This window comes from Diachasmimorpha longicaudata, chromosome 12 (assembly GCF_034640455.1).
Source record: "Diachasmimorpha longicaudata isolate KC_UGA_2023 chromosome 12, iyDiaLong2, whole genome shotgun sequence".
Lineage (NCBI taxonomy): Eukaryota > Metazoa > Arthropoda > Insecta > Hymenoptera > Braconidae > Diachasmimorpha > Diachasmimorpha longicaudata.
In genome coordinates, this window is record NC_087236.1 from 5,128,717 (window position 1) to 5,154,312 (window position 25,596).

Genomic DNA, 25,596 nt, shown 5'->3' on the forward strand with positions numbered 1-25,596 from the left:
TTGTTCTCCAGCCAAAGTGGTACACCAGTGAGGTTTCGTGTGTGCAGTACCCTAGCTGACGTTGCCTGCGTCCACAAAGATACGCCGGACTGCACCTGGGTAAACACAAATACGTGACGACTATCGGGAATCTCCCCCCCCCCCCCACCCCTGTACTCATTCTCATCCCCCTTCAGGTCCGCCACCTTTTCTCCCCATTTCATCCTCCGGTACATGGACCACCGATAAATTACAAATTCAACTACCTCGTACTCCTCATCCTCGCAGTCATCCTCCCCCTCCCCCCAACGGCACCTATATTTCGAAAATTGCATGGGGGCGGGAGGGGCGGAGGTGGGGCAATGTATGAGCACGTTTCCTAATTAGTCACGCGCTTTCGGCCACATTGTCAGAGACACACGTATCCAGTAATTGACGCTTCAATGGGTTGTACCGCTCGTTCATCGAGTCATTATCCTTCATTATAACCCCATCGTTCAGTGGATTTTTTAGTTTTTTTTTTATTTTTGTACGTAACATTGGATCGTTCCTCTTGCTCACAGGACGAGGGTTTGGCGAGTGGTTTTCCGTACGGTGAGCAATTATCGAATTTTTATTTGAAAATAATGGGAATTCTAGGGGTTTTCAGTCTGGGGACGAACGGACTTCGATGAATTTCCAGTAGCACTTTTATTATGGTTTATTTTGAGGGTGAAAAAGTGGTGTTGGGGGGATGGAATGAGAGGAATTTTAGGGGTTTTCGGGGCGTTGGGTGAATGGATATTTTGACGATTTTTGGAATTTGAAATTCAATTTTTTAGGGGAGAGTTCGTGAAGTGAAGAGAAATGTAAAAAATCAGGTGAATAAGTTTTTGGTTTTTGATTTAAGGGAATTGAAAATAAAATTTGAATTTTATTTTTTATATTTAAGAGGGATTAATCAAAATGGAAAAGATGAGAATTGCAAATTGTCAAAGTGATTTTAATTAAATTTATAACTTCTCCTGGAGCGTCAATAAATCACTCGCATTCATTTACCAAAGTAACTTATAATCAAAGCGCGAATTGCCAAAGGGATGTAAAATTAGTGAAGCTTCCGCGAACAAATTGGTATGACAGAATGATACGGAAGTAATTACTCGAGAACAAGATGCCGCGTCTCCAGATACGGAGTGGAAATACGAGTGAACAGGGATCCTAATCTCATCATCTGATCAAATCATGTTGCCACTATTGAGATGGTTTACGTACCCGTAGAGGCAGATCCACTAGACCGAAATGTTTCTAAATGGGTCACATCAATGCACCAGACGCAGAAAAAAATTGTTTAAAAATTACGTAATTATTCCTGTCTGTCCGTAAAAATTACAGAATCGTTGCGAATTTTTTCACGAAACGTTACATATTTTTTATTTCACATTCTACTTTTTTTTCTGAAATTTCCCTGAAAAAATGCGTAACTCTTCAGTAATGTTTACCGCATATTATTTTTTAGTGGCAGAACACGGAACCGGCGGGTGATTTTTAAACAATTTTTCTTTTCGTAGAATAATATCCCCAGAAGAAAAAAAATCGTGAGCAACAATTAAACTAATTACTCTAAAAATCGCAATTTATGTAAAATTCTAAAATCCTGAAATTTATCACCCATTTCCAAACATCCCTAACCCATCCCCCACCCGAATATGAATGTCCTAATGCAATGCAGATACGACATTTATTTTTATACCCCCAAATGCAAGGGATGAGACGTTGAAGAAGGCGCGTTTTTTACCATTTTTTTTTCTGAAAAATGAGCTCTTGAGACCGCATACATTTAGAATGCAAATGTACTTTACATCTCTCACGCTTCTAAACACACGTATATACTATACCTACCAGGTGTGCAGGAGAATTTCTAGAGAAACCGAGGAATACCGAGGGGTAATGGAATTCAAAGCTACAATATATTCCACTGCGATTTAACTTCACGCATTCGGATTTTTCTAGACTTACAAAATTATTCAAACCCTTTTTTACCCCATCCCCAGCCCATCCTCACCCTCACCCACACCCTTTCCACCCCTGTTTGCAACGAAACTACGAGTGAACACGATAAATCAATGCGAGGGACTTCCTGCAGTTTCACAATTACACCGCAGAGAATAGCCAAAAAAGGGATGAAATTCCATTTTTTTTCAATGGAGAGGGAATGCTATGGTTGAAGAATTCATCGATAAATTCTAAAAGTCGATTCAATTGCACTCGAGTTATAAAAAAATCTCGTGCATGTGCGATGAAGTTGCATTACACGAATAACATATTACTCCGGCGATCGGGAAATAAGGGGGTAGGGGTCCATTACTTGTACGACTTCCGGTGAAAGTGGAATTAGAGAATTATTTATGCATTGTTGGCGATTTTATGGGGCCGTTGAAGAGGTAAAGTGGGGGTTAAATGGGAGGATTGTGCGAGGACTGCAGTGACTAAAGTTTTCACCGTCTGAATTTTTTTTTTTTTTTCGAGTCGCCTCGGTGAGGCCGGCCAAGTTATAATTGCTGGGGGCTTCGATGAGTTAAAGCGAAGGGATCCGTAATGACTAGTGGGATAATGAGGAAATTCTGCATGAATGTAGTTATATTTTCTAATTAAAAATTTTCATTCGGCGCAATTATTTTCCGGGATTATTGTCGCGGGGGGAATAATTGGTGGATTTTATCGAGTGTTGGATGACAGTTATTGACTTTGAAACGTTCGAAAAAATTAATATCTTATTAGTTTATGTTTGTCATTAATATTCGATGATTGACGAATATTTTACAGTGATGTTGATGAATAAAATACAAACAAATAAATCAAATAAAAATCATCCCAATAAATTGAAATATTTCGGCCATTTCATTCCAATTAATCACAAAAATAAATAATTCGTGGACTTTATCGAGTGTTCGATGACAGTTATTGACTTTACAACATTCCCAAAAATTAACATCTCATTCCCATACTATCATCCCTAACATCCAACGATCACCAAACCCCAACCCCTCATCTTCATAAATAATATCCAAACAAATAAATCAACTTAAACATCCCCCAATAAATTGAAACACTCCACCAATTTCACCCCAATTAATCACAAATTCTTCAAACTTCCAAACAATATCCCATCAATCAACCCACCCCACCACAATTAATCACCAATGAGCGACGTCGATACGTAAAAAATGGTGCGATTAATGCCACAACCCTCACCTCGCCCTCACTCTTCCTCAAAACTATTGAAAAAGATTGAATGGAAGGGCCCTGAATAGAAAGTAAAAGTTTCCTTCGCTCATTGGTTCGATCGTTAGACGATATTCTCATGGCCCCTGGTGAGGGGTAGGAGGGGGATGGGGATGAGGATGGTGATGGGGGTGGGATATTCTTGTAAACGACATGGTGGAGCAGTGTATAAGCCGTGAAGAGTTCGTGGGGAGGGCGGGGGTGGGGACGAGGGAGGGGTAGAGGTGATGGTGGTGGTGGTGGTGGTGAAGCCAAGGGGGTGGACTGAAATAGACGGCCATTCAAAGTTACCGAATAGGCGATCGGTTCGCCTCCAGGAGGTAAAATCCCCTAGGGTTTGTGTGTGCACTTGGTGCGAAGCTGTATTGCCTGGAATTCAACTTGGAACTTCCGGTTAAGGGTTTTAGCAACACTCACACACCCCCCCAACCCCCATTCCACCATCACTGAGCCCACCCCGTGCAACGACATTTAATGCATAATAGGGGAAGTCCTTTCGATTGCTTGGTATGCTACGATGAAATTCGTGTAGCACCAGTTTGGTACCTCTATCCACCATTTTCCCTTCTGAGAGGGGTGATTGGGGTGGGTGATTATATTGCCAGTGGCGAAACCATGTAGGAAACGAGGCACGTAGTCTGGTGGAACGTAATAATCGAAAGGCCGAACTTATCCATCCCCCTCAACCCCACCCGCTTGAATCCACCCCCGCGAGTATGGGGGGATGATGCGTCTATTCATCGCCAGAAACTGGGATAATTGCGGGACTATTTGATTATACTATTTTGCATCGCGATATGGCCATCGGAGCGTTAGGGGATGATATTTCGGGGGATGATATCCGGAAATGTCGGGGAATTGTTGGAAAGTAAAATTTATGGAAGATTTATTGTTAAGGTGGTGTGTTTGTATGTGTAAAATAAATATATATAAATATAAACATATTTAATTTATGTACTATTTATGTAGTAAATATATGTATATGTATCTAGAGATATGCATTTGATTGAATTTTAATTGATAATAATTTTTCATCTCCATCAAATAATCTCCGGAATATTTGCACGAATTTTATTTGTAATTGTTGATTTTTGTTTATTAATCTCCGGCAATTGAAATATTTCTCTTTTGAATAAAATAAATTCACGAATTTGAGAGGAAAATATCATCGGAATAAATAGAAATCTGGGAATTAACGGGATATTTCATTGGAATACTTCAGTTAAAACTGCTGTTGATTCAGTATCATCGTTGGTTTTTGTGAAGTTTTTTTTTTAAATATCGAAAAATAATCCATTATTCACGGATTTATTTGCATGTCGAGAGTGATCCCATGGGACTCGTTGAACATGAAACGACGAATTAAATGTTGCGTCAGCCATTGAATTCAGTATCACGAAATATAAGACAGAATTGATTGGAATACTGGAATGAGTTTTTCTCATATTTTACGGTGGGTTGATTTGATGAATTCTCTTGTGTAAATATCACATGTCGAATTGATGCAGCTTTTGTATGAGCCGATGATATTTTTATTTTATTTAAATCATAACTGATAAGTGAATGGAGTAATATTGACAGTGATTGGATAAAAGTCATCAGCCGTTGAAAACGATAATTAATTATTGCTGGGAAAGAGGAGTTTTGTGGCTTCAACGTAAATTCGTCGGTTTCACGTTCCCAAAATGATTATCAATTTAGAAAATTCAACTATTTCCCGAAAAATTACGTTAACATCAATAATAATAATTCAATAATGAGATGAACCTCACGTTAAACTATTTTCACCAAACAAACTGATTACCTCTAATTAATGAATCAATTACAAATAAATTTGAACCACGATCTAATCAATAAATTTCCTCTATAAATTTTCCATTAACTGAAGAGATGAATTGATACCAAAATTCTGTAAATTTTCAATGAATCTGAAAATACCACAGAGGATATGAAAAATGTAATGAAAAACCAGCATAAAATAGTAATTACCTCCTCAATGTTTCCAATCTCTGCTCCTGTGCTTTAATGTATCCATGAAGTGTGTCAATGAGGACCGACTCGGTCTCAAGTAGCTCTTCCATGTCAGCTAGAGCTGTGTAGAGCTCACCACTAACGACTGGCATAAGGACCCCGAGTCCTGTCGTAAACAGCACCAACATTCCCGCAAACGACGGCATTGTGCCCCTGGTTGGACAACAGGCGGCGTTTTCACCAGCTACAGGATTTACTCTGATATTGAAATCTGCAATTAGATGAGACGACTCGCTAGTTAAAACGAACTACTTTCAAAGGTTAATTAAAATCTATACCTGACCGTCAAACGCATTTCATTATGCTATTATTATTATGCTATATAATTGATAATTTCGAATTAATGGGGTTTTATATCTGACGTGTTCAACACTCGACTGCCGTAATTTCCACTCCATTCGCACCCCATTTCATAATTTTATTTATAAAAAAATGAAAATATCTTAATTTTTTTTAATTAAGTGACTCGATCCTATTGTTTATTAGCTTTTTACCCTCACACTTTCCAACAATTTCCACAGAATCGATTATTTTCCACCCAACTAAACCCAAACACGAGCCAACAAAAATTGAAAATATAAAAAAAATCACAAAACCCCTTTTTCCTTCCGAAATCGAAATGAAGGGCTCCTCAAAGGGCCGTGACATTCTCCCCGTTCCAATTTCCGTTTAATCCCATCAAATTTACCACAAATTCTGCGGTCGCAAGTACCGAAGCCCTCCAATTACCAATACCCGGATAAGAACCCCACATTTACGACACATTAAACGTACCCCCGGCCCGAGAGCCCGGACGATCTTCGCGTACTAGGGCCTCATGAATCCCTGCCAAAAAGTTTTACAGCCATCAAGACACTGTATCACCGTTGTACACTTGTACAGAACAAGTGTGTGCAGTGGAGTACATGAAGCGAGTGAAAGCGGATGGGGAAAATACCTCCGGCATCGCCCAAACCCTTTTTCCCTTCACCAAAAACTTCCGCCAAGACTTGTACAGTCGAGGAAGAGACGAAAAGGTTTTTGGGCGATAGTGAGGTTGTACCTCATCCCTTGGAGCCCCCCCCTTCCACCTCCTTCATCCCCTTGCCCACCCTACCACTCGCCATTCTTTAACCAAGAAAGACTTAAACTTCGTAAGCCGTTTCTTTTAGCAGAAAACGTACGGAGGGCACCCCCTCGCCCTTGTCTGGGCTCGGTGGTTCGTTGCAAATTAAGGAAAAATTTCTGTAATCGAGTTTCCAGAAGTGTCGACCTAACACCAGTCTCTCGTGGGAATGAGGAAGCTTTTTAGAGTTAAGGGTAGGTTTAAATGTGGGTAAAAAATTGCCACTTCCTCCGGGTGGAGAAACTACGGTTACCGGAGGGGGGTTAGGGGGGGTGAGAAAGTTTTTAGGCGGGATTAAAGTTCTGTGGATAATGGAAATGGCACGATGACCCTCGGTGACCTGAGTAATTATGACTTTTCGGTGCCCCAATGGCGGCTCTGGGCGATTGGTTTTCCCTCGGCTTTCAAAGCTCTGAGAAAGCTTCTTCTTAAATATATTTTAAAAATTAAATATGTCCTTTTCACTGGTGCACAGTGGTATGAAATTTTTTTCTCACGCAGAGAAAAGCTCAGGGAAAATTACCGAGCTTTCGATAATTAAAAATTCCTCAATGTATCGATTTTTAGTGAAATTTTTATCGAATTAAATGATTATTTTTCATACGATATGAGACACTATCGATTCCTCGATTGAAAATTATTCGGAATTAATGGAATATTCATGTTACTCATGTCTCGTAATCCCCGTAATCCCCAGTTTAACCTAAAATTATAATTCGAATGCAATAAATAGAAATAATCGCTCGATTTCACCGATTCAAATAATTTTTTTTTTCATGCCCCAGGACAAAGCTTTTGCCATCAACGAATTCACGGCTGGATTAACAAAGATATCCGCGAAAAAAAAAAACAATATAAAATCAAGCACCAGGTCGATGACCCCCCCGGCAGTTGAACTCCACTCATACATAAATTTTATTCATCAGATTTTATCTCATCGTCCATGTGCTATGTTGATATGTACGTCCGTCCGCATTGTTGAAGTATTCCCTAATGAAATATGTTTTGTTCAACATTAATTTCACAGCTTTCATATATTTCTCAATCTAAAAAACATTATGATTAAATGAACGCACCTCTAACTATTTTCAAATGCACCCCAACATTTTATTCATTACATTTCAGTCCAAAAAATTAAAAAACTCACTTCAACAAATTATTTTCCCTATCATATCCTCACATATTTTTAACTAAAAAAATTAGGGACTCATCATACCCATCTACACAACATTAACCTCATTATTAACATACATCATCCCCCTCTCGAACCCACCCCCAATAATCAACTATTAACTCCATCAACAATTTTACTAAAACAGAACAAATAAAAAAACATTTTTAATTCTCATTTTTCTCGTCGCAAGCTCCCCTCCCCCTCCCCCAGTAACATTTCAAGTACAATAGTGCGAGTGGAAAAAGTAGAGGGAAAGGAAAACCGGAAAGAACAAGAAGAAATAAAGCCGGAAAGTAAAAAAAAAAAAATGAGAAAGAGAGAGGGTCTCTACCGGAAGCTCTTGGAAGCGGCGCTAATTAAGCGCCACCTTAAAGAATAGGTACCTCACTGAAGCAGCCATGCAGGCCAACGACGAAGGGGCGGGGTGGGGGCAGGAGGGGGGGGGCTAAAAAGGCGAGCTCGCGCCAACGCGATTAACCATTCTCAGTACAGGGGAATGAGTTAAAAGGGGCTAGTCCACGACCCTGACTATCACCCACTATGAGAGGGGTTGAAGGGTGTTGGGGCTTAGAGTACGTTTGAGGACCTGGTAAGCACTGCAGAGGGATGATATGAGAGAGACGGGGGGGGGGGCTGAGCCCCCCCTCCTGCCTATTTATGCTCGGTATACATCCCGCATCTACTCGGTGCATGGAGTTATGTACCTAGTCCTCTTTTGCTGAAGGGTAATGCCTTGGTGAACTCCCAGGGGTTGAGTGAGGGGGTTGGATGGGGGTTTAAATGTTTCCAGGGTGTTCTTTGACGATCATCTTGCTGAACACGCTCGTTTTTTGGACGTCATAGCACGGAGATTACGGGTCTTAGGTGACAACGACATTCCTGGGTGGTGGGGGGGTGAGGAGGGGGTTGGAGACGTGAAAGAATGGATTCTTCATTTTTGGGGGGGAATTTGAATATGCGGCGCGATGGAGGGGGAATTATATGGGGTGGTTTCACGGAGTTTGGGACTTTTGTGGGGATTAAAATATATTGCGATCATTATTTGTTGGAAAGGTGATATTATGATGATTATGGGGGGTAGTGAGGGGAGGTTTAGGGTGTTGTATTTCGTGATAGGCGATACTGGATGATGAGGACACGGGGGATTAATCATTGAGGTCCATTATCACGTAATGCTGCGAAAAACAGGGGCTTAATCAGATCATTATTGGTGTAATGAGGTGGGGGAGGGGGAGATCATGAAGAAATCAGTTTAATTTGTTTTATTGAGGGGAATTGGATTCAATGAGCGGGGGATTTGGGGGTTGTATTAGGGTGGGGATTATCGTTAGGTTCGAATTATGGTATTCGTGATGAATGATGAAATTGTATAATAAATGTTGGGGGTAATTTGGGGGATACATTTGTATCATTGATTAATGCATTTCAGGGGAATTGAAGAGTTCAATTTAATTGTTGTAAACATTTTAACAATTATTTTTGGGGGGACTAATGACACCAGCTGTGAGGAAAATTTGAAAATTAAATAGAAAAAATTTTCTCCTTTGAAAAATTTAAAATCCAAGAAATGTCACAGATTATCAAGAACATTTTTGTTCCTCTCATTATAAACAATTTATCATCATAAATAATTTACATTCAATTTTATTCTGAAACCAGCATCAGAACGGAAAAGATTCACCAAAATTTCCGGAAATTCCATTACAAAACGCGATTTCAACTCAAAATTACTTAACACCCCCGTTACATTTTAACCCCACTGGCTCCACTGGTCCCATCCCCTCCTCCTCTCTACCCCCCCACAACCGTAATTTCAATTGAATAAATCCCTTCGTGTATTCACAAAAGTCGATGACCTCGATAAACAAAATCCTCGTATTACATGGACGATTAACATCATCCATTTGGTGGAAAATCATCATTACCAACCAACAAAGTGTACATCACGACCAAAGCCAATTGTCCAAGCTCAAACGTAGAATAATAATCGGAACAATGGTCTGTTACACCCTTCATGAGCCAAACTCACGTCCAAGTTGGCTCATGAGGCTCAGAGTTGTCGAGGCCTTGAATTGCAGTCTGAGTGTTAACATTCGCATACACTAGTAACACATGTGTCTGTGCATCAAAAGCAAGTTGAAGAGGGACAAGAGGGGGGTAGGGGGGACAGTGGAAAGTGGTGGAAGGGGGTTGGTACATCTCTGTGAAATACAATTCAATGGTGTGTGTGTATTCCTTTGTACTTGTGGCCCTCGGGAGAATGCACCAACGTCGCGTGTCCGGTTCCGTTTCGGACGCGCTCCCTGTGTACTCCCCCCCCCTCCTCCTTCTCTCTCCACCCCCATTCAAATTTAGGTACATCGTGTATATGCCTCTACAATCCCCTGGGAGATGGCCCGACTGTATACAGTTTCTATTGCTGTCATGTTTCCTAGTTCAAAACAGTACTGGCGCGCACATAAATGCCGGTGGTACAATATTTGTCGCGCCTCGCTGTCACAAATCAAATATATCAACAATTCCCGAGGGCATATGTAAAAAAATTAAAAGAAAAAATCAATATTTCTACCAGTTGTGTTTCGCTATTCAAGATTTTTTTTATTTAAAAATGAAATGGGGGATGGGAAAATTGGAATTAGGGTGTTGGGTAATTTTTTTTCTGGAGAAGGGGATGTTTTTTTTGGAGTTTTTATACGAAATTTTTTATTTAAATTTCCTGTGATTAATTGTGATACTGATATCGCGATGCTGATATTTATAATAATTTCAATAATCGCGAACAATATAATTCCCGCATCACGATAATCTCTATCCCCTCACCCTCTCCCCCTTACACCCCCACAGTCAATACGAATGGACTATTGAATGCATTTAATTCTACTTTATGAAACGAATTAAATGGATTTCCTGGTGATCGAGTACATATTGAGAACGCACCGATATTTCAAAAGTCCGTCATTATTCTCGACAATAATCGGCTTAAATTGTTATTTTTTTTGAAATATTACGTGATAATGGAGCTGGATGATTAATCCGTGTCCTCATCATACGTTGTCACGTGCCGGAAAATGCGACAGTGTAAATCCCCATCAACAATCCCGTAACCCGTTGTACCTAAAAAATTTTGGACACACAATGGCAATTTGAAATTCATATCCAAACTTCATAAATTCGTTATGCGGCTATTTTAGGGAATATTTCAGTCCAATGGCCGCGTTGAATTGCCTTGTTAAATGCACTCCTCTTCAAACAGCGATGACTATTTAATGAAACCGGGGCAATTTCAATGTTTTTGTGAACAAATTCGTGTATATTATGTTTTACTCTATTGTTTTATAGTTTCAGACAGTTCACGTCCGTAAAATGACGATTTGGGTTCACTTCGGGTGGGTAAAATGGCGTTTTGCGTCACTTTTTGCTTCCGCCCCACGTCCGTAAAGTGACTTTTTCCCTCCACTTACGTGAACTAACGTCTAGCAGCCACTCCACGTGTATATAATGACCTTTTGCGTGCGTAAAATGTCACTTAACCCACGATTTGTCGAAAAATACAATTTCAACCATAAATCGAAATAAACAAACGGTAAAACGCGTCTTTATTAGTCCTAACGCCCTCCTAACCCATCAATTTGTCCAATCCGCCAGTGTTACCCACCGTAACCATAGTAAATTGCAATTCAGCCGGTGAGTTATGCTCACCCGGCGTTTGAAACCATTCGATCGAATCATCCCGGTGGAGTGTAAACACGAGACGACGAACAAATCATCGGGTGTTTGCGTGACGTAGAAATGGCCAAGTGCTTTTCTTTTTCTGTACTATAGTTTGCCAATGGGGACAGCATGTTAACGAAATGGTACCTTCAATTTTCCCCCGCCCCCCCCCCCTCGCCCTCCTCGCCGCCCTTTCACTCCCTAAAAATCCAACTTGGTGCGGGTATTGTCCAGAGATTTTTCTTGTCTCCCTCGCTCGCTGGTTACTATCCCGCATCCACGAGAATTTATCGTACGTTTCCGGGTGGAAGCGCTGCGCGATAACCCGTGTCAATCTACTTCGTCTTTCTTTGTCAGAAAGTAGAAACATTGAAATACAAAATACAGCTCCTTTGACGATTTTTGAGGGTTTCAAAGGAAGAGATAATTTTAAAAAATAAATAGTAATGGAAAAATATGTATTTTTATTATAGAAAATTAACGAGGTCTTGGAATTTTCAAAATCGAAGAAATTTTGACTGATTTGAATATCAATTCTCTTTTAAAAATTGTAATTCAATTTTTCTGGAGGGAAAAGATTAATTTTGATGAGAATTATAAATAATATATTGACAGTCAATTGATTTGTTGCCTTCATATTACGATCGATTTTGTAACGTCAAATTCTCACTGGTTCTCATCAGAGTTAATTAACAATTAAATTTCTCGAACATTAACCAACGCAAAATCCTTTGTATTCAATATCTAAAATTGAAACGACACCGAACAAATTGAATTTAATAATTTATCAACGAGTAGAACAATGTTCTGGGTAATGCAAATTACCTAAAATCGTTAATTACCTGGTCTCGGGGTGGGAGGCCAATGAGAGGTGGGTCGACATGGACAATTGTACCGCGATGAAATTCCTGTGTGCATTTTACCAGCGGCATTCCCAATGGATATTTTTCAATTAGAGTGAAAAAAAAAAATGTAATCCAACCGGCGAATGAAGTCACGTGTATTTTCTGTATCAACTAATATTCAACGACCCTGGGGGAGGTTGAGCCGGGTGTTGAGGTTCCACTGGCACTGGTGCAAAAGCACAGAAGGGAGTGATAGCGACAGAAAGATACAGAATTGCTGGTGGAGTGAAACACGTGAGTGTACGTGATGCGAGATAATTTATTCACCAGCGTCATAATTGCGATATCGCATGCGACACGGATATATGTATCGGTGGACGCGGGATTTGTGCGCACAGTGCACCTGATATTCCCATTTGGTTTCAGGCGACCAAATGAATATTTGACTTTTGCCTATTGAAGTGTAATTACCACTGAATCCAGTGGTGGGAGAAGAAATTGAAAATTGCATTCGCAGAGGGGACAATGCAGGTGATATTTATGACCTGTGAGACTGCCAGGGAGAGAATTATTCAGGAATAATTACGTACACGAAGAGAAAAATTACGGGTGTATTACGTGAACTGAGAGGAAAAATAATATTCAGGAAAAATTACGGAATAATTACGGATTTTTTAAAGTGAAGGATTCATCATTTTTTTTTTGGTACTTTCGGGACTTTTTCTGGTTCCGTAATTTTTACTAGATGTTTAAGAGAATGATAGGAATTTTTTTAACGGGGCAAAGGCTCGATAAGAAGGACCGAAGGGCTGAGAAAAGGGCGAACTGCTCGGTAGATCGTACCCCGAGTTACGTAATTTTTACGAAGTCTTTTATACTTTTTATTGAACACTTCGTAATTTTTATCGGATCATCGTTTTCACTCGAGACTTACCGAGCTTTCATGTTACTTTTATTGAACTATTTCTCCCTCTTTAATTTTATGATAGAAATATTCAATAAAAGGACTGGGAATCCCCGAACGTTCCGCAATTTTCTCCTGATTTTTTCCACCAGAAAATCCTGGTAAATAAATTCTAATGTGCAGTTCTCCTGTGCCACCGAATATTCCCGTAAACCATAAACGTAAATAAATTAACAAATTATCACATTCTCAATTAAAACTAATAATCAACTATCTCCCATCACACAAAAATTTTTTTTTCAATCCACAAAAATCTATTGAATATCTTTAATAATTCCCTCACATTAACTCAACCCTCAAAAATAAAATTCCATAATTTCCTCCTAAATTTTCATTCGATATGACCATTCACCGTATAATTTACACCTCAGAGTGCTGCTCATGGTGGGGTAAACTCCGTAACAAAGTGTCAATTGGTCCATCAACGTGAACTCAGTGTCAATTAATCCGGCGATTGATTTGGGGCGTATCCTCCAACTACAGCTGAACCACTGGCTCCAACATGCTGTACCATACAGTCTGCAAACTTGGTTAGATATCCGCTTATACCGTGAAGGGTTGCAAGGGTTGGAGGGGATGGTATCTCACCCCCTCAAGGAATCATCAATTCAGGCCACACACGGTTGTATAATGGGGCCCAAAATAGTGCTCCGAGATTGCCAGGAAAGTTTGATTTCACTTAAAATCACTCCTCCTCCTTCTCCTCACCCCTTCACCATCGTCAATTTTCACCGAATGTTCTCATTTCTCTCATCTCGAAATCGACATTTGTGGTATCGATCATGATAAAGTTTTCACCGCACACTACTGGGATTTAGGAAACTCCTTACCGCATGCATAAGTCCCTTTGTGGCTTTCTCATTTTACGTTAACGGTTTCAACACAACTATATAAATTCACCCCCTCCCACTTATCTCCTCGAACGCAGGGGTTTCTGTCGTTTGCATTTTCATCGATTAGCGGTGAATCAGTGATTAAAACTAATACAGAATCAATTAGCATTTCAATTAATTTGGGGAGTTTATTCTCGACTTGTGAAAATGTCACGATTAAATGTCATGAACTCGAGGATTCAGGGGGAGGTGGTGAGGTCGCGGTGGGGGTGGATTTTTTCGCTGGAAATGGCAGGATGACGTCTCTTGAATGTAACTAGTGCAATCGTGAATAAGTTATTTCACCTCTGAATTTGTTTGATGGGTATTTTTGGAAGCCAGAGAGGATGTCACGAGGACCTTTTAGGAGAGCGGAACTTTCGAGGAAAATTGGAATATGAGGGTTGAAAAGCAAGTAATCCCTCGGTTGGGAAATATCAAATGCTGGTAGAGTACAATTAACTGAGATTTTGGGTACGATTTGGAGATTTTTGGAAAATTATCACGGAAATTAGGTAAAAGTTCGCATTTAAATTATGGAAATTTCCCAGCGACGGTTCGGAAAATTTTTTCTAGTCAACCCTTTCTCCCCTTTGTCCTGCAATTCATATTTAACCCCCTAAAATTCCGGTATCAGCACTGGAAATTTTTTTGTCACCACAAATCGCGAATAATTTCCCACAGAAAAATTCCCCAAAATTCTTCCTTCACATATAAACAATTCCTCCCCATAATACCCCAAAAAATCCTCCATCCCCCCCTCCCACCCCTGTTCCCACCTAATATTTGATGCTGAGTAAATCACGTAATGTACGATTCCCCCCAGAAACCTACCCCCAGTCCCCATATTCTTCAAGTTACCACAAATCCCCAGTCAACTTGCACCGACCAGGTTATTACAGAAATGTCTGTGGGGGTGGGGGGTTGGCCATGGAGTACCTCACCACGCGATTTGGCATAATGTATCGCTCCTTGGAACCGTAAAATACATTATTCATCGGTACCATCCGCTTTTTACCGCAGCTCCAACGTAGTTTTCGACGTTAACTCTGTATGCGCTTCTCTTCCATCTCCCAGTTACTTTCAACCAGAGGCTGTCGTAACCCAGTGGCAGTTACTCTACATTTATGCATTACCACGAGACCCTTAACATTCTACCCTTCCGGACGTTTTCAACGTCATTACCAAAATGCACGAAATGGCAGTGAAGAGCGAGCGAGACTGACAGATAGAGACGGAAATAAAAAAAAAAAAAAAAAATCTAGGGAACGAGCAAATTAAAGTCCCTTTTAGTTTCATCCACTGTAAGTCGAACCGATTGGATCTTCAGCCATCTGCTACGGTTTAATACCCTCTACCTTCTAGTTTTATCCGGAATTTATGGAGGCAAGATGCCAAAAGGTACCGGAGGAACTCGATTCGCGCTGGAGCGCACACCTAAAATCTTTTGGCGAAAAAAAAAAAAAATATTGAGAAGAAAGACGAGAAAACTGGAACAACCATTTTTTTTTTTTCGTTCACTTTCGCACACCAGGGGATAAAGATGTTATCGTCAGGAACTACTACCGCGAGGCTAAACGGCCCTTCGATATCGTGACCCCTACCTGCGCCCGATTAAATCGATAGCCATTGCTTTTTCATCCCTTTTTCCAGCCTTTCCGGTGTAAGACTCCAGCCCCACCACTTCTCCCCTATTTCCGGATGTGCAGTTGTGTACCTCTTCGATTGCTCACGACGTCGATGTGTTTTTTTTTTTTCTTTCAATTTTTTTTTTCTTGTGTTACGAGGGCTCTCCGGGGGCTCCTCAAAGATTAGATTACGGATCAACTTGTGAGATGTTACTCGTACCATTTTCTGAGTGCAGAGGGTAGGAGAAAAAGAAGGGAATTTGATTTATCAGACGGGGATTGACCCCCGAGTGCGGGGAGGTTTTTTTAGGGAGTGTTAATGGTACGGAAATTTGGGATTCATTTTTGGGGACGACTGGGATCAAAGGGATATGAAAGGGATTTTTCTATAATTTTTGGGGGGTGTAAAATGTTGAAATAGTGACTGCAAATATTTTTCAATTTAACTGAAAAGGGAATTGAATAAAAAAAAAATTATTTATGGGGTTCTCAATAATTTTAAAGTTAAAATTAATAACTTCATTGCAAATCGATTCCATTTCCAAAATTAGTTTTCTCGAAACTTGAAGTCCTGAGTAAAATACCACCTCTGCAGTATTCACCCCACACCCTCGGCTTGAAATAGGGTGAAAAAGACCTGGAAATAGATTCCGAACGGCGATTACTCGCCTCGACTAATAATTCTCCCACAACTTTTTTTTTTCACCTTCGTATGCCCAACAAAATTCTCATAAATGAAGACCCACCCAAAGTACCTATTCAACCCTTGAATATTCCACGAAGGGATTGGATCAATCTGACGTGCGCAGTGCACTTCTTGTTAAATCTGCTTTTAGAAGTGATGAATAATTGACAGGAGAATACGGAGTCCCGACGTCTCGGATCATTCTCGGCCATTACTCTAATTAATCACATAATTTCCACCTCTTACTATCATCAAAGAATCCACTTGAACACCGGAAATGACTTTCCGATTGACTCCCTCCACCTCCCTCCCCTATTTCCCACCCGAACCCCAACTTCATGCAAAAGTAATACGGTAATTACCTGGCGAATCGCTGTAATTAATCAAATTTGTTATCAATTCTTAAACTTAAATTTTCCGGTGAGTCTTCAACTCTCGACTCTCGACTCTCAGCACTCGACTCTCGACTCTGTCCCTGAGATAAGTCGAATTTTGTAATTAAGACGCACCGAATCAGAAGCCAGGAGAGTTGAGCCTGGGATGTAGTACCAGGATTTTCGTAAACGAGAAAACTTTTCTCGTATTAAATTACAGGATACAGAAACAACTTAATCCTTTTGGGATTGATATCTTTGACTGGGAAGGTTGCAGTGGCCAACTGGGGAATTAATAGGGGTGGGGGATGGGGGAGGTATATATTCCAGGTGGAGTTGTTGAAGAAAATCAGGAGAAAAATAGGAATCTGGAGAAGGTTTTGTTATTAAAAAAAAATCCTTAAGGAGATAATATATTATTTAAGATAATATATGAGGGTGCCCCATTATTCCCCTCTCCCTAAAAATGACAAATTTTCCCACCCTAAAATTAAAAATCACCACATATTATTTATTTTTCAATTTTGAGACAAATAATTTTCTCAAATAATTTCCCCTCGCGAACAACCCCAATACCCCTCAAAAAAATCCCTTAAATCCATTGACAAAGTCACTTCACTTGATAATCCAGGATTTGTGGAATCTTCGAGTAGAATGTTAGTGAGGAAATGAGAATTCAAGTCAAGCCACTGTGAGTCGGGTAAATGTAATTAATTTTCCACCGAGACTCTGGGGGTGGGGGAAAATCTGGAAATTCCTATGATCGCTAAAGGTTGAGAAGGGAAGGGAAGGAAAGGGCAATGTGTAGTGCACACAAATCCAGTGAAATTCGTTGTGGTTGGAATGGTGGGTGAGGTAAAATGGGGGTGAGAAGGGGGTTGATGGTTGAGGATAACGTGCATGCTTATCCGTCGTCTAAGCCATCTTGGCCCCTTCTTCACACACATATCCTAACATCATAGTGCATAGTAAATGTTACTTGGCTAGAGCTTCGTCGAACGTGACCTTCGTATACCTGAGATGAAGCCCTGGGACACACGCTATGAACTCACGAGATGTGCTCTTCTTGGGTTACCGTATACCAACCAGATACCGTACGTGGAAGGGATGGGAAAGGGGTGAAAAGGGGGTTAAGATGGAGATCAGTTAACTGTGGGGATAAGAAGAGGATAGGACTACGTATTACCGTACTACAGCGTTAATGCACGTGAAACGAGGTCGACGAGAGGAGTGGACCCAGAGTCAACTAACCCAATTAACCTGGAACTTTACTGTCCCTGTGATGGTTCAACAAAATCCGGGGGAGAAATGTTTTAAGTGTCAATGGATCAACGGATTACAACGGCTGCTAAGAGTTTGATACTATTTTATGGAAGACATGAGTGGAATAAAATGATCATTTTGGAAAAAACAAGGATTTTGAGATGATAAAGGGGGTAAATAAAGTGGGGATGAAAAAATTATGGTGGAGTTTGATAAAAAGAATTTTTTATAAATTTAGAGATGGAGAAAAATTGGGGTTGATTTTGTTGGTTGGGAGATGGGGGGTGAGGGATAATAAGTGGATGAATTGAGGGATTTTTGATAGTCAGGAATTGTTAGTGGTAAAATGGAGAAGGACAAGTTAATAAATGCGAATGTTTGGAGGGTTTTATATAAATTCATTGCAATAAATAAATTCATAGACTGGGAAAAATTGAAATTTAAAAATAATTGACATGAGGGAGATGCCATTTATTTTCTCCAGAACAATATTTCCAAAATAGATAATAATATTTACTAAACGTAAATACGAAGTTTATTCGCGTTGTCTGACCTATTACCCCTCGATGAACTTTATCTACTTAAAAAAATTCTGATTTTAATTTAATTCATCTCTCGTCTATTACATACATAATAGTATATATGCATATACTACATGATGAATAGCACATACAGTCCATATATATACATATATATATATACAGCAGAGAAGAGGGAAAATGAAAGAAATCCCGAAATTAATTGCTCTCAAATGGAAAATTCGACGAGAAATATTTCAAGTGTCAGCAGATCAACGGATTACAAACTTTTAAGACGGCATTTTATGAAAGAACACGAGAGGAATAAAATGATGATTTGAGGGAGGCATGGATTCTCAAACACGGAAAGTACGTGATCGTGCGAAGGGAAATTCTATTACCCATCGGTGAAACTAGGATCTGGAGATATATTCGTACGTGGAACAAGGTGATACAGCCAGAATATCTGGTTGGGGTTTGCTGTTGGTGGTGGTGTATTTATGTACGTCTAGAGGCCGTTGGAAAGTCGTGTCACCTGCCAATTCCACGCCTTATCTCCATGAAACGCTTGCCGACTGTGTTTCAAAGGGTTGGCAGGGGAGTTTCAACAGATAAAAGGCTGTATGAAGCACCGAAAATAATGGATTAGGGCCTATCCAATGTACCTTCGCACGCCATTTTTTTTTTACCGGAAATGACTTTCCAGGAAATAAAAAATTCTGTGTTGGAATTTAAGAGGTTCAGTGGTGGCTGTCCACGGGGGAAAAAAATATTTAGAAGCGTCAAAATTGTTTAAAAAAAATGACATAAATTTTGATAACAATAGTACAACCTTTACGAACAGCCGTAAATAAATTGATTGATCTTAACAACAATTTTTCATTCAATAAAAAAAAATATCTGTGACTTCTCGTAAAAAAAAATTATTGAAGTCTCATTTTATTCCATTTTTCAAATGCAATTAAAAGCACTTGAAAACTATAATATAAATTTCATGGGGAATTGGATAATTGGCGCGTGTGTCCACACATTCAATTGATTAAACTCCCCCCCAGAAGTAATTAATTTTACATTAATAAATTTATAATTAATTATTCCCTGAATGTCAGTAAAAAAATCGTACGACTTTCGCATTCCCTCGAGCTTTATCGAAATAATTATGCGATATCGATAAAAAATTCAGGAGCATCGAAATTGGAAACTTCTTTCAGTGAGACATTCCACTTCAATAATGCAGGAAAGTTTTCTCAAGTATCAGAGAAGAATAAAGAGAATAACAGAGCGAGCGATATCAGAAGATGTTCATCGGACTGCATTAGTGTATTTTTTAATGGAGCAATGAGAGGGCTCCCCCTGGAGGGGATTTTCTATGTGATCGACAGAATCATCGCCACAGGGTAATCCCGATGTTCTCGGAGGGGGTGGAAAAAAACGTCGGGTGGGAGAGAAAGGGGGGAAAATCACGGGATAAGAGTTCCGGGAGTCTAGTGTGCAAAACCCCCTGGAGGAGACTGCTGATGTGACGGAGCTGTTCGATATGGTAGACAGCTGTCTGCTACCAAATAGTCAGCAGGACAAGCTCTATGTATAAACTAAGTACATATGCTCTCAGCATTAGAGGAATGGGGAATAGATCGAGGGGGATAAAGCACTGGCGGGCGTGACTTTCATGCGCATTTACCTTTCCCCCGATTGACTTTTCCTTGTTTGTTGTTGTTTGTTGTTGTATGGAGATATGGGTTTTGTGCATTTCGAGGGTAAATATGTGGAGAGAATATTTAATAAAAATTAGGGTTCATTTTTGGAGATGGAACGAAATTTTGGATAAAAGTTAGACGTTTGGAGGGCGGAATGTGGAACAAAATGATAATCGAAAGCTTTTTGGGTCGAGTTTTGTTCTGATAACACTAACCATTATCCCTTGTTTCACTCCCTGGAGGTGTAATTGGTACCAAAAAATTTTTTTTGTGTAGAACATTTCAGGAATTTTATAAAATATTTCCTGCACATTCCAACTCCCAGTGAATCGGGAGGTCTGGAATTTTTACCGAATATTTCCCTAATTTTATTAATATTCAGGAGATTTTCTACACAAAAATTGACTAGAAAAAGAATAAAACGCGATAGAGATAAAATTTCGGGAAATGTCTAGGGAATTTTCAAAGTTTTTCCGGCAAAAACTTCAGATTTAACTCAATAAACTGCATTTTCTCCAGTGCTGGAGTGAAAATATTTCACAGAAAATATTCCTCATGCAAAAACCCCCGGGATTACTCTGAAGAAATAGCCCAATTTGAGATTCTGTTTTCAACATCATCTCCAGACTTAAAAATCCAGAATTTCATATATCGTATGAAAGAGCTCATGCCATAACTTTCAACTTTATTTCCTCACTTCTCTCTTTTCGGCCAAGTTTTTCAATCTCTGGTTTTGAACGTCACTCAAACTCCCCTTGAGATCGTATGATCAATGTGTCGCAAACAGTCGCCCAACGAAAACTATTCGATAACTAACCGCGAAAAGTTCTGACTGCTTAAACATACACATTGTCAGAAACATACAAAGAGTAGATACGTGTCTCCTATCTGTACATTTGTTTTGTTTTGAAACTCCAGAGGAAATATGTGGCATCAACTATTACGTCACTGAATGCATAACTTCGCGAGGCGAAAAATCGGACTTGACATTTCATTTTTTTCGTCTAATGGAATTTTCAAATGAACGAGAAACACATGCAAAACATTACTGTGCCCATCTTACGAGAATAAGTTCATTCCATACCTCGATTTTTCTCGGAATTTATTTAAACAAAGTCCTCGCTATTGAAGTTACATATCAGCGGGAAGAAAATTTTTTTAGAATAATTTTAACGTTAAAACTGGATTTTTTTATTGGGACGAGCTTTCTTAAATAAATTTTTGTCAATTTCCTGAAGATCTAATTGAGGAATCTAGAAAAGATTTACTGAATTTTAAAAATAAATAATTTAATTGTAAATCCCAGAGGATGAATTAGAGTCCCGGGGGGTGGGGGAGGGGGAGGAGAGGGGTCGTCATTAATTATCCACAGAAAAAAAAAATTCATTTAAAATTACGAGAGAAGTTTCCATAATAATTTCAACTGCAAGAGAATTATCAAAAAAATATATTTACAATAACAAAAATCTTTGCAGGTCAAAGAATTTTTTAAATTTCTGGTGAATCTTGAGGAGATCCTACCTAACACTTTGATAAATTTTCCTAAAATCTTATTTCATATGTGAGAAAATCCACAATTTTTCCTAAATATTTTCCTCTAAGTAAAAATTATTTCGACAAACTGAAAAATAAATTTCCAAAATCCACCGAAAAAAAAATCCCCTATTAATCCCTCATCTTCACCCAAGACTAAACTTCACTCCACGACAATCCCCCATCCCCTAATATTCCCACCCTCTCTCCCACGTTGAATTCACAACTAAAGTTCATACGATCGTGCCCATAATAATTGTGAAAATTTTCGCAAGTCAAGTTGTGCCGGATGCCCCAAGCTATTTACCCAAAAAAATAGTTATCATCAACTCATGAGTACTATCACGAGAATATTCATCCAAAACTGCAACAAAGTGAAATACTTTCATAAGACGAAATGTGTAGAAAGTCCCTTTGGAAATTCAAATAAAGGCACCAGGTTTGAGGGAATGAGGAAAGACGGCTTCCGTTGATCCTTGATGTACTCAGTTCCCTGTCCTTACCCTGTATCCGCAACTTTTTAATCCCCCTTTCACCCCCTTTTCCTCCCATCCCCCTCCACCCGTTGAAACTCTCTGAGATTTTCTGTGATATTTTTCACCCTTTCTCTTGCTCGTCTGACATCCAGTGCCGAGCGAAGCTTCAACGAAAGACGAACGAACGGGGGAAAAAAAAAAAATAAAAAAAAAGGGGTAGAAAATTTCACAGAGGAGTGTTCGAAAAGTCTCTCAGTGAATGGGTGGCAGCAAACCTATCTGAGGATTGCTCGGGCTTACTCGTTCCTTGGGGAATTTTAATTGAACGTCAGCGACTGGAGGGAAAAGGGAAGTGGAAGCCGATCGGATTCGTTCCAAAGTTGAGCAGGATTCAATTTACTGCTTTGGATATTTCAGTTGAACCTTTTGTATTTTCAAAAGTTTCCATTGACTCGAATTCTGATAGAACACAAATGCTATAAGCATTGATTATTAACGGTGACTGGTGATTAATCGATGATTTACGATGGCCGAAGTGATTTATCAATTTTTTAAGATAAAAAAAAATTGATTCTGTTGGGTTTTAGGGCTTTTCCGGACAAAAAATAAAAAATGCTGGCATTTATTTTTTTAATACAGATAAATATTTAGTAGGTTAATTTTATGAGGCCCTCGTCCACAGAATAATAAAAGAGATTTTCAAAAAATACGTTTTGTGGTCAGAAAGGGCCAGAATGAGTGCAAGTAAAGGATATATCGCCTTCTGGGACGACAATTGATATTGTACAGTACCTCCTGAAGGCCTAAACCCATCGCTAATATGTTAACAATTTTAATAATAAATTTAAAGATTCAAAATAATGTGCAGTCTTTATTCTTCCCACCCTAAAATCCAAGAGAATCAAATCAATTCTACACGAGTTCCTTAATACACTTGACTCAAGTACATATCCTCGTATGTAATCAACAACAAATATAATAAATATAATTTAATCACGTCATATAGAAACATTTTAAGTGGCTAAAAAATTACAGCCCTGGAATTTTCAAATAAAATTCCCTCCCCTGAATAACCATCCCCATCGCCATCAAACCCCTAGCCATGTTGATAAATTAACCTGCAAAGATCTCGAAGCCGTGCTTCAAACTCCATGATACCCGCAGTTACACATACATATATGCACATATTATAACTCCATGGAAGTAACAATTTTCACGACAGGAGGTTACGTAATACCCGTAATATACCTGACAATTTTCCTGGTTTTATCGTCCGTGAGAAATCTACATTTGCCCAGGTTGGCTTTCCACCATACCCTTTACCCCACCGAACCCCCCTAAACCCCTATTCCACCCCCACAACTGCCTCTCAACTCGTAGACTTTGGCTGTGAGTGTAGTACCCTCACCACTTTACCATGAAATTCCATTACAAAATCGTGAAATTGTCGTCGTCACGTTTTCCAGATTCACACTCTTTCCTTACGAATGCCATACGTTCGTATTCATAAAAAAAAAAAATATTGTTGCGAGGGCTTTTGATACGTAACATCTTGAATTTTCGAGGATTTTTCATCGGTAAAGCCCTCGTCTTTCGTCGCTCAAAAGAGAGAAAAATGTCAATTTCTCTCTCTCCGACTCGTTCTCCTCCTCTCTCCCCCCCCCCTAGTTGCAATATATCATCCTGTGAATTTCGAATTCACCCGACATGATGAAAGAATGATGGCTGACGGTGTCCCGGTGTGAAATGTAAGAAAATATAAGAAAATGTTGGCATATTCAGCAGTGAAAAGTTGGGCGGATAGCGGCCGAAAATAGCGAATGTACAGTAAAGAGAGAGGGAATGATTCGACGAGAAAGTTTTTGCCGTCATGGCCCTTCCGGCTGCCGAATTGGGGACACGATAAGCGACTTTTTCCATCGTAGATACAGTGAGACCAGAAAAAAAAAATGCATTCACCAATAGGAGAAATGAGAGAATGAGAGTGAATTGTGGGAGAAAAAGTATTTCAGTAGCTGAAAGTTTGACGGTATGAAGAATTGGAGAAACATTGGAGGAGATTCTTTATTTTTCGGGGCAATTGTTTCATCATTTGTATCTCTCAAAAAGTTTTAGGATGTCGAGTACCTGAGGTACCGTATTATCATGAGAAATCATTAATTTTGATTTTTTTTTGAGGCGTTATACGAGTGGAAATTTTTGAAATTCCAGGGACAGAGGTATTTAAAGTATTTTGGAAAGTTGAATGAAAAAATTGGTTAATATTAATATAATAATATTAATTTTTGTTCATTAAAATGATGGGTTTTATGAGGAATAATCAGACTTATCACGAAAATTGAAAATTGTATTTAATTAAATTTTTAAGGAACTAAAAATTTGCAAGAAATATTAACTGAACTGTCGTGATTCTCAGGCAGTAATTAACCCTAATTTTTATTCTGTTTAATTAATTAATTTCTACTGACATTACAGACAATTTCATTATTAAAAAATTGAGTATTTTACCCATTAGAAACCAAAGTCCGATTCAAAACCAACATTTTATACCTTTTTCTGTTAAAAAAACTGCCAGATTTTTTGAAAATTCCATGGACGACCCTAAAAAATAGTAATATTTCCCTCCAACATCATCTTTCAGTGCCATTCCACCCCATCCCATCCCTTCTCCGCTGATAATTTAAAAGAAACTCCAGAAGTTCTCCAGCTCCTGGAGTTAACGATTTTTCGAGTTTTGATTGCACCCCCAACCCAAGGGTTTCAAGATCAGTAACGAACCACGCGATTATCGGAAGTGTTCGGTTGAGCGCCAGTAATTTACGAGGGGGAAAGTTGAGAAAATAGATTCAATAAAAAAAAATAAAAAAATAAACCAGGAACTCCAACAGATACCGACTCGCAACGCCCAGATGGAGAGAATTGAGGGTCTAACGAGTACATATTCATCATTTTGATAGGTACATAGGTAAAAGAGCGAGTGTGCAAATGCCAGAGATGAACGAGTAGGCAATATAGATTCATACATTTGTATGAGGCGTGTATACACACGCGACGATTTTCTCCAGCAAGCAAAACGCTGAATCGGTAATGGCTTATCTAGAAACAGATAACGGTGATAGGGGATGGATAGGGTGAGTAAATGTGGAAGGGGAAACAAGAGGCCTGATCAGCAGTTGGGATTCGTTGGTGTGATGAGTGCGAGAAAAGGGTCGATTCCAGGGAATGGAGAAACGAGAAATGATAAAGACGGGAATGGGGATGGGGTAGGTGACAATTGGAGGGTGAATTTGATGTGGCAGAGTTCGTTAAACGGTAAATTCATAGAAGAGACTTGTCCAACTGACTGTCTTTCATTTTAACAGCAAAGATTTTTATTGATTTTATTGTGGGAGGGAAAAGGTGGATAAAATTGAAAAATAAAAAATTATTTTAATGAAGAGGAGGAAAAATTTTTTCCGGATGTCAGGGTAAATTTGATGA

The 25,596-nt window shown here is 39.2% G+C and overlaps 1 protein-coding gene across 1 annotated transcript in view; it reads right to left on the minus strand.

The window, feature by feature from the left end:
• The window catches only part of LOC135168115 (prolyl 4-hydroxylase subunit alpha-1), a 64,157-nt gene that overhangs the window by 14,489 nt on the left and 24,072 nt on the right, over positions 1–25,596 (minus strand). Inside the window, exon 2 of the mRNA XM_064132028.1 lies at positions 5,230–5,482. Coding sequence (XP_063988098.1) covers positions 5,230–5,417 — 188 coding nt within the window. The 5' untranslated portion in view covers positions 5,418–5,482. The remainder of the gene's footprint in view (positions 1–5,229; positions 5,483–25,596) is intronic.